General features: G+C 39.8%; 5 protein-coding genes across 5 annotated transcripts; 3 read left to right on the top strand and 2 right to left on the bottom strand.

Annotated features, from left to right (window-relative positions):
* Positions 1–1,968: 1,968 nt before the first annotated feature.
* LY89DRAFT_726697 (uncharacterized protein) lies at positions 1,969–2,670 on the top strand (the record flags this gene model as incomplete). The annotated part of the gene is made up of 2 exons (XM_018219072.1): positions 1,969–2,237; positions 2,286–2,670. Coding segments are annotated over 2 exons (485 nt in total), but the record flags the coding sequence as incomplete, so codon positions are not given.
* LY89DRAFT_744019 (uncharacterized protein) lies at positions 2,607–3,420 on the bottom strand (the record flags this gene model as incomplete). Its single annotated transcript, XM_018221009.1, has 4 exons — positions 2,607–2,758; positions 2,812–3,094; positions 3,144–3,333; positions 3,386–3,420. 4 exons carry the CDS (start codon positions 3,418–3,420, stop codon positions 2,607–2,609), a joined length of 660 nt encoding a protein of 219 aa, XP_018060582.1.
* Positions 3,421–4,670: 1,250 nt separating this feature from the next.
* LY89DRAFT_678953 (uncharacterized protein) lies at positions 4,671–5,636 on the top strand (the record flags this gene model as incomplete). Its single annotated transcript, XM_018213781.1, has 3 exons — positions 4,671–4,784; positions 4,836–5,198; positions 5,502–5,636. The coding sequence occupies 3 exons, from the start codon at positions 4,671–4,673 to the stop codon at positions 5,634–5,636; spliced, it is 612 nt and encodes a 203-aa protein (XP_018060581.1).
* Positions 5,637–12,533: 6,897 nt separating this feature from the next.
* On the bottom strand, positions 12,534–13,304 carry LY89DRAFT_415240 (uncharacterized protein). Its single transcript, XM_018207362.1, has one exon. It carries the CDS (start codon positions 13,199–13,201, stop codon positions 12,623–12,625), a length of 579 nt encoding a protein of 192 aa, XP_018060580.1. The 5' UTR covers positions 13,202–13,304; the 3' UTR covers positions 12,534–12,622.
* Positions 13,305–13,807: 503 nt separating this feature from the next.
* On the top strand, positions 13,808–14,707 carry LY89DRAFT_415238 (uncharacterized protein). The gene has a single exon (XM_018207360.1). It carries the CDS (start codon positions 13,950–13,952, stop codon positions 14,310–14,312), a length of 363 nt encoding a protein of 120 aa, XP_018060579.1. The 5' UTR covers positions 13,808–13,949; the 3' UTR covers positions 14,313–14,707.
* Positions 14,708–15,846: the final 1,139 nt, after the last annotated feature.

Below are 15,846 nucleotides of genomic sequence, written 5' to 3'. Positions count from 1 at the left end.
CTTCCCGCATTATCAATATCTTTGTTTTAGCTCGGGTGTTGGCCACAAGACTTTGGGGGCAATGGAATATGTCCTGGAAAGTCTTTTGGATTTAACTGCTTCAGGCAATCGAAAAGATCCCGGCACCAACAGAGTGGGAGACATGACATGGTGAACAAGAAGACTGGGGAAAGGGGAACCCCGTCAATGAGACCCCCTGAATCATGCCCGAAGTAAAGTCAAAGAGGAAGCAATTTGTTGTTCCAAACCTAACCTTGTTACTGCTTCGATAGGGAGCGTCGATGACTACCATGTGATAGCATTGCTTCTCACTTTATTGCAGGCTCCTATTGGGCTTCAAATGGGGGCGTCGACGTTCACTCCCTGGCAAGATGATCACTCCCTTGTCAAGTCTCGATGGGGTGTCGATACTCACTCCCCAGCCAGTATCGCAATGGAGGCGTCGATGCTCACCCCGAGTCAAGCTCGCTTTTCTTTTCTTTCTTTGCCGCTAAGTAGCAGGGAATATTCCACCGAAATGCATTCGCGGAGTCGAGGCTCAATCCCGTCCAAGCAATAAACATATTCGACGCTCATCTCTATCATCTAGGAGCTTTAGCTACTGAAACTCTCCCTTTACAGGATTCAAACTTTTTTCTCAAGGCATTTTCACCATCCTGAAAGGGCTTCTTACAGTCTTTGCTGGCCTCGTTCTTAATATCGGGCTATTACTTCACCGATCTATACAACTTTTTCTGAATCATTGTCCTTCCCTTTATGCTTTGGCACCGGCGCTATCGCTCGCCCACAGGTCAAATTCTCCTCCTTGAGCCTCTTGTAAGATATTTAATTCCTATATCTTTTATATATAGCTAACTAGTATATTCAAGTAAAGAAATCTCCACGGCTGCGTATTCGTTCTATATTTCTCCGACTCCTTCGATGGCCTCGCAATTGGAATTCCATCCTTTTCCTCGCCTACTTACAGAACTTCGATTGCATATTTGGGCGCTTGTATGCAAGAAACCTCATATCGTCTCTGTTGAACACTTGAAACACTTTGTTAGAACTACATTCGCGATAGAAGACGCCATGGAAGACGAGGAGGAGACCGATCAAACCGAAATCATAAAACATTACAAATTTCGAAGCTATCCACCAAGTGTTTTACAAGTCAACCGCGAGTCTCGCGAGCATGCTTTGGAATACTACTAGCTTTTCTTTTCCGAGGCTCCAAATGGTCAACCGAACGCGTACTTCAACCCTCATATCGATACGTGCTACATCGCTCTTGCAAATCAGTCTTACAAAATCCAACGTATAGATGACAGGACACGCTACGTTGCTCCTTCAGACGAGCTTAGCAACAACCAGGCTTGGAATTTTGAGCACTTAGGCTTCGCTGTTGCGACGCTAGGTCGCCCGTCAGAACTTCCCGGCGTTCCAATAGTCAAATTTATGGCTGTCGATGAAGGCTTTCTCCAAAGGAATGAAGGAATGAAGAGATTGAGGAAGCCGGCCTAATCTCTTGAAGGTAAAAGTTGCTGACGCCCTTGAAGGGAACAGCGAAATCTACTGCACGCACACAGAGCTTGATCGAAGGTGAGGTTGCAGGAAGTTCTTCAAAGTGCACGAAAGACAATTCAATTGCAACGTTTGTTAACGAGGAGGTCGCAAAGGCTCATCGGCTGAATCGTACCGTCGCACCACCGTATTATTCAGACCATTCTCCAGAGGCAGACCCTTTGAACTACCGGTGGCACTCTCCAGTGGATGGTATTTAAGTGAGGCCCCAAGAAGTTCTCTCTTACATATTATTGACGCCTTAATAGAATTTGTGCCAAGACGTACTACGGGCCGTTCCGGACCATGATACAGGAAGTGCGTTAGAGAGACACTAAATCATATGAGTTTTGTTGTGGCCTGACAAGGCAAAAAGATATCATTTGGTTAGGTTCCGAATATTCACCGGCGAGAGATCGGGCCCAACAATGGTGACGCAGAAAGTTTTCCATCGCGATCCTCCCTTGCACTTTCTTCCAATTCGGCACATAAACGAGAAAGTTATGGCAGCGGCCAACAAAGGACATTTACATGAAGAAGAGCTGACTGGCGATGCTCAGAAAGCAGCCCAAAAGTGTCGGGAATTTCTCCTTCAAGCGCGATACCGGCATCAAGGGGACTACGAGATCTGCAACGACAGTGGTCTGAAGGAAAATTCGAGGGCTTTCTATGCAGAGTTTGCACCACTTGTAAAGGTATATATTTGGCAAACAGAACTAAAATTTGGCTAATTTGCCGTTTAGACACAAAATAGCGGCGAGATTCGACTCACAGCTCTACGATTTACAAAACGGGCAACTTTACCAGTGAAGGCTGGAGCGACTATAGACCTTATTCCTGTCATCATATCCCAAAGCCCGACGGTTTCGAACAAGACTTTGAGGTTGGGATGGTCCTTGCACTTGACCCAAGATGAGATTGTGGAACTAGAGTGTTACTGCCTCGCCATGTCGACTTAATAGGGTTACGACATCGGAGTCGCGTTAGTAGTGATAGTTGGAAAGGAGGGGTTCCACAGATCATTAAACGAGGCATCCATAGGGAGCGAGGATAACTATAGGCTGTCAAATTCCGGGTACTGGAAATCCATCACTTTCAACGTTGTTACTACACGAGTAGGAAATCGAGTATTCAACAGTCTCCATACCTTGATCGAAGTTGCCCAAATTGTTGTTTATATGGCTCACCGCCGCAATTAAGCCTGCCGAGTGGCTTGCTTCACATACATTAGCTTCCTCCACGCGATTTGAGGAGTGTGTTAGGACCTACCAAGTTGACTGTCTGACCTTCCTGTCGTCTCTACTTCTGTGCCCATAGCGATCCCATGTTGAACTGGTATCAAGCTGGGGTTCTGCGGTGTTTGATGTAGGCTTCCAAGTAATACACTAGCAGTGTCTTTCGGGTTTTGACTTGGAGTCGCTGCTCTGACTGACCCATGTTGAGGACTTGCAACCACTTCACTGCCGCAAAGACTGTTTGGTGGTTTTGGGATCTGACGCTTAGGTTCACCTGTATCTTCTTTTTGCTTTCGTTTCCGTTTCCGTTTCCGTGTCTGTTTACATGCGTCAGCCTCTAATATTGGTTTAAGCCACATAACTTACCGTTTGTATTTGCGGTGGCTTATATTGAAGAAAGTATGAATCCAGCTTTGCTTGAATTATGGTCCATATCTTTTCTCCTAGAACATAGCAACGTTGGATATCTTTGTCTTTTTTGTCGTCAATACTTTGAGCCTTGAGGCGTGCAATAGCATCTTTTCGTATATCTCCATTTGGAGGAATTCGTTTAAGCCTAGAAAGCCTTTAGTAAGTGTTCGGTTATGCTTATCGTATTTGCCATTCACTTGTAACTCGAGATGTCGTCGGGCATACAAATCATCGAGCCTAGTCCCCCAAGTTCCTTCGATAGTGAATCGTACTTTTTACTATTGGTCGCCTAATGTTTACTTTGTCCTCCAACTTTTATATCATTTCTTTTGACGTTAATACGACCGAAGAATTTAGTTTTAGTTTCGGAGTTTGCGTGAAGTAGGCGAATATTGGGCCTGATTACTAATCTATAAAGTGCGATTTGAAGGATTCGTAAGCGTATTGCTTTCACGATCGATGACTGGATATCGATATGGTCTAAAGCTAAGTAGAGTCGGGAGGGGAAGTTTTGTGAGGAATTAAGGGGAATTGTGGCCTTTAATGTAAAAATGGACGAAGGATTGTTTTCCCAAAACTTTAAGTGGGTGAGGACGATTTCCGGAACTGTGATAATTTCCGAATTCCATTGATTCACCTTTACCCAATCAAAAAGAGAATATTTGCATTTTGCTTTCTAATATAGAGGAATCTTTTTCTATAATTTTAAAAAGTTTTTTTAAAGTTTTATGATAAAAATTAGATTAATTTTCGACATATAGTTATATTCGAAGTAATACTTGTATTGTTGTTATCGTTATTTGAACTTTTTAAAAGCTTGTTAATATTTTTTTTAAAATCAGAGATCTCTTGGGACAGAGAAATCTGTGTTATGAGGGCGAGCGGTGAAAGACGAGTTGGCGTTGCAGTTCCTAGTTAACCTGCCACTTGCCAAATTTATGTTGACACTCGGGTCGGTTGGACACATGATGGCCTGGCACGCTAAACCGTTTGTTGCTAAAATTATTGGTTGCCTACAACTTTAGCAACAAACGATTTAGCGTGCTAACAACAATTCGCGGCCCAAATATTCCGATGACTAATGCCTTAAATACGGACGAGTTAGAACTAAGCAATAATAGAAAAAGCATTTAATTGGCTATGTCTATAGTATTTTATATTTGATTTTATTTATTATTATTTTTCACGAGTTTGATTAACTATAAAATGCAAAAGCTATTGTCCATATGCGATTTAGTAGGAGTGGCAATCAAGTTCAAGCAGCAGTGCATTTGGAGGTCTTAACTCGTAATATTATATCTTCTCCAACGTGGGTATTTAGTTCAATATATAAGTAGAAGCTGCAGAACGAGGCAACCTGCATACGCCCTCCTCGTCTGCCGCTACACTGTCCGCCTCACTTCATACTCTCGTTGATCCTACTGCAGACAAGACGAGGCATCCGAATGTGTCTCGCTGCAGGCATACGCACCTTTACCTACCATGTCGGATCTTCCTTCTCATTTCGATGCCACCCTATCCGAGAGGGAGACGTCATCCGATTTCATACCGAATCCTGATGCGATAGAGTACCGGTTTGGATCTTCGGACACATTGGTGAGTTGTGTTGTTGATTGTTGTACTTTGCTACCCTGACTGTGCGCTTAGGTTGCACAGCTTGTTAAAGAATTACCCGTCACCATTACTGTTGAAAAAGGCCATGTTTGCAAGCACAAGGATCAGTCGTACGGCGTTGGATTCAAAGTCAACTCTGTAGAGTCAGGAGTCTTCCAGATTCAAGTCTACGATCGATCCTTTGATATCGAGCTCGATGCACTGGGGGCTTCCTGGACAGGGAGGTGGGTGCTTTTCCGACACTGGCATTGGATTCGACTACTCCGGGCTTTCTTGGCGCACCGAGAGGTCGCAGGGTTTCACGTGGAGTATGAAGGGCGAGGTTGGTATATCATTCGAGGCAGTTGTTGTTTCCATGCCACCAAGGTGTCCAGGGCAGAACTGGAGGAGTGTTGGGTGGGTAGACTCGCGCTTGCAGAAAGCCATCAAGGGTGGAGGTGGCTGGTTTTGGAGTCGTTAAGATGGCATTTCATGACTTCGGGACTCGGTTGCTTTTTCAAGAGCGTGGTGGGATTCTGAGTTCGATGTCTCTAGAGACTCGCAATTGAATATAGTGTCGATTTTTCCCGTATATAGATTGATGCGGATCAAATCCTAGTTTTTCTCTGGGACTGATATTGCTTTTTGGTATTCAGTTTCAACGTGTATACCAACCTTAGTCATGTGCATAATTTGGCATTGCACTTATGATACTTATAGCCACGTGAGCCCGCCATCCCAAGAAAGTCAAGCTACGTGGTGGCAAGGAAAAGTACTTTCTTTTCTAGCAGCTTTTCACATGATACACTTTATTCACGTACGGATCGCTCGGCATTCGCACCTGAGGGCAATTAGGGACTTAAGGTTGGCCCGAACAATAGCTTATACTACTCCATTTTGGGAGGCTGTGCTTCTTTCCAACTGAGCCGCCGTGTCCTGCATACGCCCTCTATTGCTCACTATTGCACCCTGTGTCTGCCTCACTTCATTCTCCAACTAAATTGTTCAGTGATCCGATACAATCCACGACCCAGCGAAATCAGAAGGTGTGCCCAGTCGGGATACCTACTTAAAGGTGTCTGGTACCTCTCGAATTTGAAAAGACAAATTTGATTATTCTTTATCTCTTTCCTACACGCGCGAGAAGTCAAAGCCTCATCACAGAGTGAGTCTAAACAAACTGTCTATATGTTCTAGTACTAATTGTATGGCAAGCAGTCTTATATCTATCTAATCATTACACACGTAAGTTGCGAATTAACTTTAAAGGATAGAAAATTTAATATGTGAGAAAACAGATCGAAATGGATCAGATCACCACAATCTGTAGCCTTACATACTATGAATGCCCAACCTGTGGATGTAAATGGCAACAATGTCGTCATAAAGATTCAAATCGTTCAATAGGTGGAAATTACTGTGGGACGGATGAAGGACATCGCAGTTGCATGAGAGAAATTGCTTTCAATAGTTGGGAGAGTCGGGGTGAAGAGTAAGAAGAAGACGAAGGCTTAGCAAGGATCATTTCAACTTGGTGGTTCCCCGGGACCGAAGCATATTTGGTGGTCTAAGAGGAGATACTAGCTTCAATATAAGTGATGACTCGTACACATAGAAGTCCTCGAATATCTTTAATTTTGTTTGAGTCGACGTGAAAAAAAAAACATAATCGAACGTGTTCCAAATTAAATCTCAACTAAAATAAGAGTAGTGCGATATTCGCTTACTGATCCGGGACAATTATAATTGGGGGCCAAATAATGGTGGTGTTGATATTCGCTTACGAACAAAGGCAGCTAAGCCTCAGAAAAATGTTTAAGCCTTATCGGGTAATAAATAACCTAAGGGACGCACGCGACTTCCCCCTATTATTATGGAGCACACATCGCTACGCCAATGCAACACCACACAGCCTGCGAATCATGGCTGAGTTAATAGAGCGAGTTCGACGAGAAGGCTGTGAAGAGACTAGAGCGAGTCACCACACGGCAAGATGCATTCAGGCGCTCGTATTGTTTCATTTTGACTAATGTATCAGGACGCCGCGTTCGTGTCTCCAAGTTCTTGTTGCATGCGTTGTGATGGTTGCACCAAGGAATTCTTTTCCTGTATTTTAATTCAGTATGTATATGACGGTCGATCCAAAATTCCAAGACTTCCTTACCTTGGTTGAGCTAGCGCCGTTGCCACAGATCTATTGTGCACCCAGCAAGCAAGTCATTTTCTTGATCTAATAGGCGGTAAGCCTGGCGTTGATTCAGAATCTAGGAGTGGCATCCGATGTGTGGCCATCGACGGTACCTTGTCGACAGCATGCGCGTTCGGCACCAGAAGGTCGAAGCGATGGCATTCGATGGGTAATGAGAGAGAGTTCTTGGCAGCGATCATCAGCATATACCGGGCAGATTCATGAACATGTCTTTGAGATTATGAGATAACTATTTTCCCAGGTCTACTCCTCCTCACGTCTTTCCGCCAAAAGAATTCGAGGATGTTGCTCTTCCCACTTTTCAGCCAACTTCATCCAACTCGCCGCTATCTTTTTTGCTCAATCGCAAACACAAAGTTGCTCACGCTTTGGATCAGCCCAAAAAAATTTCCCCCCACTCCGAACCAGTGTCATGTTGCTGCGAATCTAAGCTTTGTTGGTGCAAGGGCGACAAGTTTTGAGTTTGCAGTATTTGCACTCGAAAATGAACCAGTGCGGGCCGCTATGGCACATAGAGGGGCGTTCCTCGGGATGGGTCTAGAGGAACGCTAGCTGAGATAATTTTCCTCCCCTTTGGTTTAATGATCAATTGGGGCCTTTCCAACGATAAAGCCACTTCGGTTATGTTCACGAAAGGAAAACTAACTAAATGTGGTAGTAAAGACACTTTGTTTAGCCCCTCCCTTCCTTTATTATCTTACCTGCAGCCGCTCAGTTCCCGTTATCGTGTCTATCCCTCATTTGTTGAAGGAATCACTCGCTGCTCTAACTCTTTTATGCTCTGACGGGGATTGTATTCGAGTTTAAAAGTGGACTCTGCAACTCTACATTGTAATTTCGACCAAGCAAAGACTGGCGTGGTCTATCATTATTTAGAGTCGCATATAATACTTGAGCCTCATCTTTTTTCCGGGCTATAAGTCCGTCCACGTTTATAGTTGCGAATATGCCGATATCCCCTTGATTTCCAACGCAACCAATACTAGTGAAGTCAGTGACGCAACAACTCCGACTACAGGTCAGTTTAGAATTCAATCATTTTATACAAATCTCTCGTACTCTTGAAGTTATACTTCATATAATAGCATCGATAATTAACTAAGTTTATAAATCACAGGATATTTTTTGTCGAGGTTCAATGTATTCGTTGACAAATCTACCATATAAAATCCTATTATATATTATTGGCCATTTTAGTTTACAAGATATCTATTATTTTAAACAAACGAACAGCGGGTTCAAAATTATATTTAAGGAAGAATCAATGTGCAAGTCAATTCTCCAAGTAAGCTGTCCGCAAATGCGTACGTATAGTTATTAAAAGTATCTTTTGATTGATTCGTGGGCCAGACAAAGTTGTGGTATTTTAATAAAGCTTTTGCAACGACGAAAACAAGCGGCGGCAATACTCGTAACTTAAGAATAGTATGGAAGCGGCACAAAGCTTTTACTACTACTTCGCCTTTCATTGTCGCCAATATCGGCTTTTGCGATGCTTACCTATATTCCAAAGGCGTTTTATGCTATATAATTGATGATAAAATTCGCGTCCTTAATCTTCACTATTCTGGCCAAATTGAATTTATAATCGATATACCTTCACTTCTTTCGCATACGAGTCTGGATATCAACGGCATTAGTATGTTAAATTGTACTAAGGAGTAGTAGTAGTAGAGATGATAAAATTGCTTATTATATTTAAAACTATATCTAAAGGAATTCTATCAGCATTTTATAAATAAATCCTTTTTTTCTTTTAATTATAATTATTTATTTCCGGTGATATATAAAGAAATAATATATTAGTTTTTATTATTATTAAAATAAAAATTAAAGCAAAAAAATTATAATTTAATTTAAATTCATTTTTATAATTATTAATAATAATAGAATTTCTTTTTGCTTCAAAATGATAAATATTAGTTATTAGTAATTAAACCGTTAGTTTAAACATTGTTTTAATAATTTTCAATATTTGGAAGAAAATCTTAAACTATATTTAAAAAAATTGAAATTTTATTAATTATTTCCGAACTTTTAATATTTTTAATTTCTTGAGAAAAATTTTCATTAAAAATAATAATTTTTTTTTAATAATTTTATTATTTAATTTCTTTCTTAATTATTTAAAAATTTGTATATATATTATAAAGCTTAATATTTTAAAACGTGAAATATTAGGTTTTTTATTATAATAATTATAAAAAAAGTTTCGTGAATTATTAAACTATAATTACGTAAATAATTAATAGTTTTTAAAACTTTTTTTTATAAATTCTTAGTAAAATTTGAATTAATAAATAAAATAAAAATTATTTTAAATAAAGTTTTTTTTTATTTTTTATTTAATTTATTTTAATTAAAAATATAAAAAATAATAAATTTTTAAGTTATTTCGTGTAATTTATAAAAGTTTCTAAAATTTTTATTTTTATATTTTTTTATATTTTTTCTTTAATTTAAATTTTAATTAAAACTTTAAATTCTTTAAAAATATTAAAAGTTTTATTTTTATATTTTAATAAATAAATTTATAAATAATAAGTAAAATAATTTAATATTTATTTAATATAATAAAAATAATAAGTTTTATTATATTATTAAATATTAATTTAAATTTTTTTTTAATTTTTTATAAATAAAACTTTAAATATTTGCTTTATTTATTTTCTATAAACACAAAATTTGCAAAAATTAAAAGTTTTAATTTTTAAATTTATATTATTTAATTTTAATAATTTATTTAAATTATTTTTATTAAAATATTTTAGTTTTTTATATTATACATTAATATTTGCTTTTAAATTATTATAAAAAACTTTATATTTTTATAAATTTAAAACTAATAAATTATTATTTTTAATAATATATACTATTTTTATATTATTTTTAAATATAATAATATTTTAATTTAAAAATAATAATTTTTAAAATAAATAATAAACTAATTATTAATTTAAAAATATATAAAATATTTTTAAAAATAATATAATGTTTTTTTTAATCAAAAATTAATATTTTTTATTTTAATTATTAATAATAATAATAATAAAATTAATAAAATTAATATTTAAAAATAAATATAAATTTTTACATATATATTATATAGTTTCGAAGTTTAAAACTTAATTATTATCGTATTTTTTAAACGAATTATAATTAATAAAATATTTTTCATTATTTATTAATTTTTTATAATAAATTTCTAATTAAAATAAAAAGAAAAAAATTATATTTATTTATTTTAATTATAAAATTAAATTTTTTTTATTTTTATAATATTTTTATTATTATATTTAAAATTATTTTAAAAAAAAAATTTTATATTTTTTTTTTATATTTTTTAAATAATTCTGAATATTTAAAAAAAAAATTTTTAATTAAATGTTTTTTTATAATAAATATATTTAAAAATATTATAATTCTTAGTAATTTTATCGTTATTTTTTTTTAAAAAATTTTTTTTAATAATAAAAATAATAGTTTTTATTTTATTTATATTTTTAAGCTTTATTTAGTAATTTAAATATAATAGAGTTTATTTTAATAACTTTAGATTAACGAAATTGTTAAATAATTTAAAAAGTCTATTCTTTATAATTAAAGCTTAAATTATTTAAAAAAATAGAAATAATTTATTAGTTTAATATAATATTTTTTATTTCGAAAAGTTGTTGAAAATACTGCTTTATTTTATTAATATAATCGTTTATATTTATTACGTCTCTACCCTCACCCTGTGTGAAGTCACTGTTACGATCACGGGACTAGTGGACCATAGGCTCGGCAAGCGGGGAGTCTCGACCTGTGGTGGGCCCTGGGTCACGTGGTGGATCATAGGGGATCATGAGGGATCGAGCGATCCACTACGATCCAGGAAACGGAGGTCCTATATAGCGGCGAGTTGTCACTCACTGGGGAGAAACTCCGTGCTCAACTTGATTAAGTTTCCTAACTACAATATCATTGCCTTATCTTACTTCATTCACCATACCAACCCACGTGACCTTACCAGGGTAAGGAGAGAGTCGTGACAGTCACGTGGGTTAGTATAGTGAATGAAGTAAGATAAGGCAATAGTATTTGAAGTCAAGAATATTAACGAAGTTGAGCACGAAGCTCCTACCTAATGGGTAACAACCCAGAGTTATATAGAACCCGAGTGCTGTGGAGTAAAACCCCCTCCTAGAGTTTTACTGTACCTTAGAGTTTGTCACGGGTTGGATGCAATGAGTCAAAGCAAGAACCTGATTGTATTACAAGAAGAATTAACTAAAGAGAGAAGAGTTCTTTCTCGTACGAAGAGCTGTTTTAAAGGGGCTCTCGCTGGTTCGTAGAATGGCCCGCGCGCTTTAGCGTCGCGTCGTCATGTGCAGGCCCGCGTAGTCACGTGTAGGCTGCACTACGTAGTAGTGCAGCCAAATATCGGGTTCAACCCGTCACAGAAGTAAACACTCCGCTTCTCTGAATACAGCCACTTTAGAAACTGTGCCAATCAAGCTTTCCCGGGCTCCGAGTAGTTGATATATGCAATCAGGGAAAGGGATGTGGATTGGATTTAGTTGCCTTTCCCCACTTCTACCATGCACCGCATTTGAATCAACTAGAAGCTCTTAAGCCAGTACTAATCGATTATTAAGCTTCGGGCATCTAGTACGGACGGCTGATCAAAAGTACTTTTCTGCATGCGTGCATCACTCGGCATCAACCTTTCTTTTCCTGATGAGTCACAAGCTTTCGGTACTCCCTCGAAAACAGATGAACCGGTAGGCATCAGCCCCTCATCAATCAATAGCGATACCTAGTCCAAAACTCAACACTTTGCCATCGATCTTTCAGTCGTTATTATGGAACTTTCCCACATCCTCTTATCAGCACCATCCGCATACCCCCAAGCGTCCACAATCCAAGAGTCCTTTCAGCAGGCGAATACGGACGAGTCCGAATCTCTAATACCACCCTCGAGAAAAGCAAGCGAAGCTGACCAACAAGCTCGTACTCCGCTCCCTTCCACCATCAGCCAGAAGAAGCGTATGATGAGTATTCACTCTGACCAGCCGACGGCCAAGAAGAACAGCATTTGGTCGTCCGAGGAAGACTCTTTGATCGTCAAGTTACGAGGTGGTGGGCTTAAATGGGAAGACATTTCCGAGAAAAGTCCTAGGACGCAGTGCTACTAGCTGCCGGCTACGTTATCAGAATTACCTAGAAAAAAGGCCTTTGGATGAGGAAGAGAAGAATAGTTTTGCAAGATACTATGAAACGTACCACCCTCAAAGAATAGCTGTGTTGTAGAGAACTGACTGGACGATGCAGCTTAAAACAGGAGATGTGGTCTCGAATGGTAGAAAACATGGGTATCCCATGGCGTGTACTTGAGGCAACACACTGGGAACTTGGTGCCGAGGGCATAGCACATCGATCGCAGTTACCTGTAGGAATCCAAAACCATAATAGTGGAGCAGAACGAGAAGGCAGACACATTGTGAGGGGGATTATTCGCACGTTGAAACCAGGAGAGAGCATCACGATCGGGAGATAATATAGTGAGGATTTCTCGTTCTTTTTCTGATGATAAACGTGGTGTTCTCCTGTGACTCGCTCTTCTCACTTCCTCTTCCTCTTCCTACGGCTAAACTTCCTCCTGTTTCAATTGCTGACGAGCACGCTTCAGTTCCTCGCGATACAACCGGGCACGTTTGAGGATGAATTGAGCAGTATCAATTCTCACCCTGGTGGCTGAGATCTCAGATGAAAGAAATCCTTCGTAAGAAGCTGGCTCCAGTGAGTGATGTGTTGATTCGCGTTCCCTCGCTCCAACCTGGTCACTCAAACGATAAAAATGCTTGAGCATTGTGCCAACATGATACGCTCGGCGTTGATTGAGGCGTGTCTGAATGCGGTCTCCACGAGGATGTTGGCGAAAAACAACATCATCACCCAGAATGTCGTTGATGCTGGTTTTCTTTTCGTCGGCAAAGTCATGCTCATCAATAATCCAGCGCAGGTGCGGGGGCACGATGCTTTGGGCTACGACTCCAGGCTCCTCCTCAGGTTCTGCTGAATCATCAGAGTCGCCAACATCCACCACGATGGTGTCCGGATTTTCTATGTCACTGCCTTCAGCCAAGCTTGTCTTTCTCTTTCGAGGAGGGGAAGGGGAAGACCTCTTCCACTTCCACGGCGCAGAAGCAAAAGGCCACCAAGACATCCAAGGCTACTCCGAAAACTTGGGCTTGATCGATGATGGGGCGTTACCGCTGTGTTCCTGGTTGTAGTGTAGTTCCCTTTGTTTGCCTAGCCTATAAAGAAACCGCCGGTTGAGAGAAGGTGTAGCAGCTGTTCCTCCCTGCGGCCGTGAGTCCTGCGTTCCATTCTGCGGGTCCTGACACAGTGTCAGCGAATATTAAGTCTCTGGGAGACGTGAACTTACCTCGTTAGGCTTCCTTGTGGTCTTCTTCTTCTCATGCTGCGGATCACTACCGTTGGGAGCAAATTCCAACTCATCTGCGGAAGGCGACTTGGGTGGTTCAATAGCTGGCGTCTTTCTCTTGTTCTTTCGAGGCGGTTTCTTGGCGGTGGGACCAGTATCCATCCTTTCGTGGTGCGTTGTAGAGGTTTGCTTTGGATGAGGATGATCGAGCTTCAAAGAGAGAATCCAAGGATTGCCACTTGAAAACAGACCTTCCAAGCCCTTATATTTATCTCTGCCGATTCTTCTGTTGGTTCTTCAGCTCCGTACCTCTCAGAACCTTGACAGTACTTATCATCACAGTGGACGATGGCGTCTCATCGCAGCCTCCTCCATCGCAACCCACTCAGTCCGCCGAGACGGGCGCCACGAACACTGTTCAGAAACCTGATGCCACCATTGTCGCTTCAGAGGTCGATGCCGTCAATGCCGACTAGAAAGACGCGTCGGGTAGCTATCGTGTCGCAGATTTTATTCCGTTGAAGAGATGGTGCTCCAGCCTAAAACCCGTCCGGTATCTATCCAACAGTTGGTTGCCGAAGTCAAGGGCATCTATGCGGGCTTGGTTATGGTCGAAGCAAAATGCATGGAAGTAGACAATCGCCTGGCCTCCAATAGCGTCGACGACCACAACGATGCACAGTTCCAGGCTCTTATTGCCCTCCACCGTACATTGCAGCACGAGCACCATGAATTCTTCTTAGAGGCATCACAACACCCTAGTGCATCGCGGTCACTCGGACGCCTCGCCAGAAGATATGACATGCCTGGGAGAATGTGGCGGCACGGCGTACACCTATTTCTGAAAATCTTGCGCCACCGAATGAACGGTCTAGGGAAGCCATGCTGAGTTTTATAGTGTGAAGTTTGCAGGGCGATCGCATAGCGGACCTGCCCGGATGCAGACACTAGCGCATGCAATATTGCATTCGATGAAGTTTTTCTTACCGGATACTGAGAGCACTTTGAGGCTCTACTAGGCCGTCTGCAATGCTAAGAGGCCTCGCCCCGTTCTTTAGGCGAGGAAGGGAAAAGGACTAACAAATTTGAATATGTAGCCGTGTATTATGGCAGCATTTCCGACCGGTTCCCTAGTCCGATTCTTTGAAGTTGGATGTCGTTATGAATACACTGTTTTTTATTGCGAGGAATAATAGCTTGACTCCAATTAATATGTCTTTTTTAGCTTATGTAATTTTTTAGTTAATTTTATACTCGAAAAATTTTGGTGAGTTAAAACCTAAGGCATTAGATTTATTATTAGACTTAATTTTTTTTATATGGTTTCGAAGATTTTCGTAAATCGAGGAGGTGGGGAGGTTGATATTACTCGAGTTTAAAAGTGTAGAGATGGATTTTGTTTTTGGCTAGAAATTGAGGGTATTTTTATAACACTGTATAGGATTTGTGTTGCATTAGCTAGTAGTATGAATTGATTTGGTAATGTACGAAGACTTATTTGTTGATCGTGCTAGTTGTGAATAAATAATAAAATACCGGCGATGAAGATATCATAGAGTTGGGCATCAAGCCGTAATATGTAGTAGCTGGAGCAAGATGGCCGTGGACTTGGGGGTGATGCTTTCGATGAAATGGAATGATAAGCCCCGGGTTTGACCGGAGTGTATGGCCATGAAAGCCTTGCCATGGCACTGTTGTCACGGAACCCTATTCTGCGTTTCCAATAAACCTAACATTCCCAAACGCGATAGGAGCTTCTCAAAGATCGGAGGATTATACGTAGAGATTCTTATTTGGAGAATTGCATAATCGATACGCTATGAACTATTCCTCTAACAATATCCAGCTCCGAACGCCATCAATCTCCATGTCAATGCCCTACTTCCCCCACATTGCTACATAAAAAACTAAAAAAGTAATTTTAATATCTAAGGTGCTAATACACCATGCTGCAATCGCGGGCTACAAACGTATCCAAGAGTGCTTAGCCTCCTTCATGTCCCAAGGTCCAAATTCTATCAATACTTCATCCATATTAATGACTTGCTTCCCCCACGCCGCCTTATCACGTATTAGCGGAGCCAGTTTGACCATTCGAGAAGCTAACACTTTTTTTACCGACATAAAGCCTAGGTGACTTCTTTAAGCCTAATCCGTTTTGGGAGACCAACACTATCGACATAACGGCGGTTTCTTCTTCCTAGTTGCAGCAAGATGCATGGCATCTTGATCAGGAATCGCAAGGTCAAGGAGCATATTGAAGTAAATGAAGTTGTAACAGAGCCCCAGTTTTCACCACTTAATTCCGATTAGTAAGAGCTAAATAAATATCTTCGATCACTCCGCTATATGGCAAGAGAATGGATAAATATAAAAGTATAAATTTCCCCTCGATATTAATCACACTTTTTGAAGCAATATTT

The sequence above is a fragment of the Mollisia scopiformis genome (assembly GCF_001500285.1).
Source record: "Mollisia scopiformis unplaced genomic scaffold LY89scaffold_47, whole genome shotgun sequence".
NCBI classification, from domain to species: domain Eukaryota; kingdom Fungi; phylum Ascomycota; class Leotiomycetes; order Helotiales; family Mollisiaceae; genus Mollisia; species Mollisia scopiformis.
Note: the sequence above shows the minus strand (reverse complement) of the source record. Positions and strands in the feature narration are given on the sequence as shown.

Coding starts and splice junctions, on each gene's coding strand:
- LY89DRAFT_415240 (XM_018207362.1), bottom strand. CDS start 13,201: ATGTCTTGGTGGCCTTTTGCTTCTGCGCCGTGGAAGTGGAAGAGGTCT.
- LY89DRAFT_415238 (XM_018207360.1), top strand. CDS start 13,950: ATGGTGCTCCAGCCTAAAACCCGTCCGGTATCTATCCAACAGTTGGTT.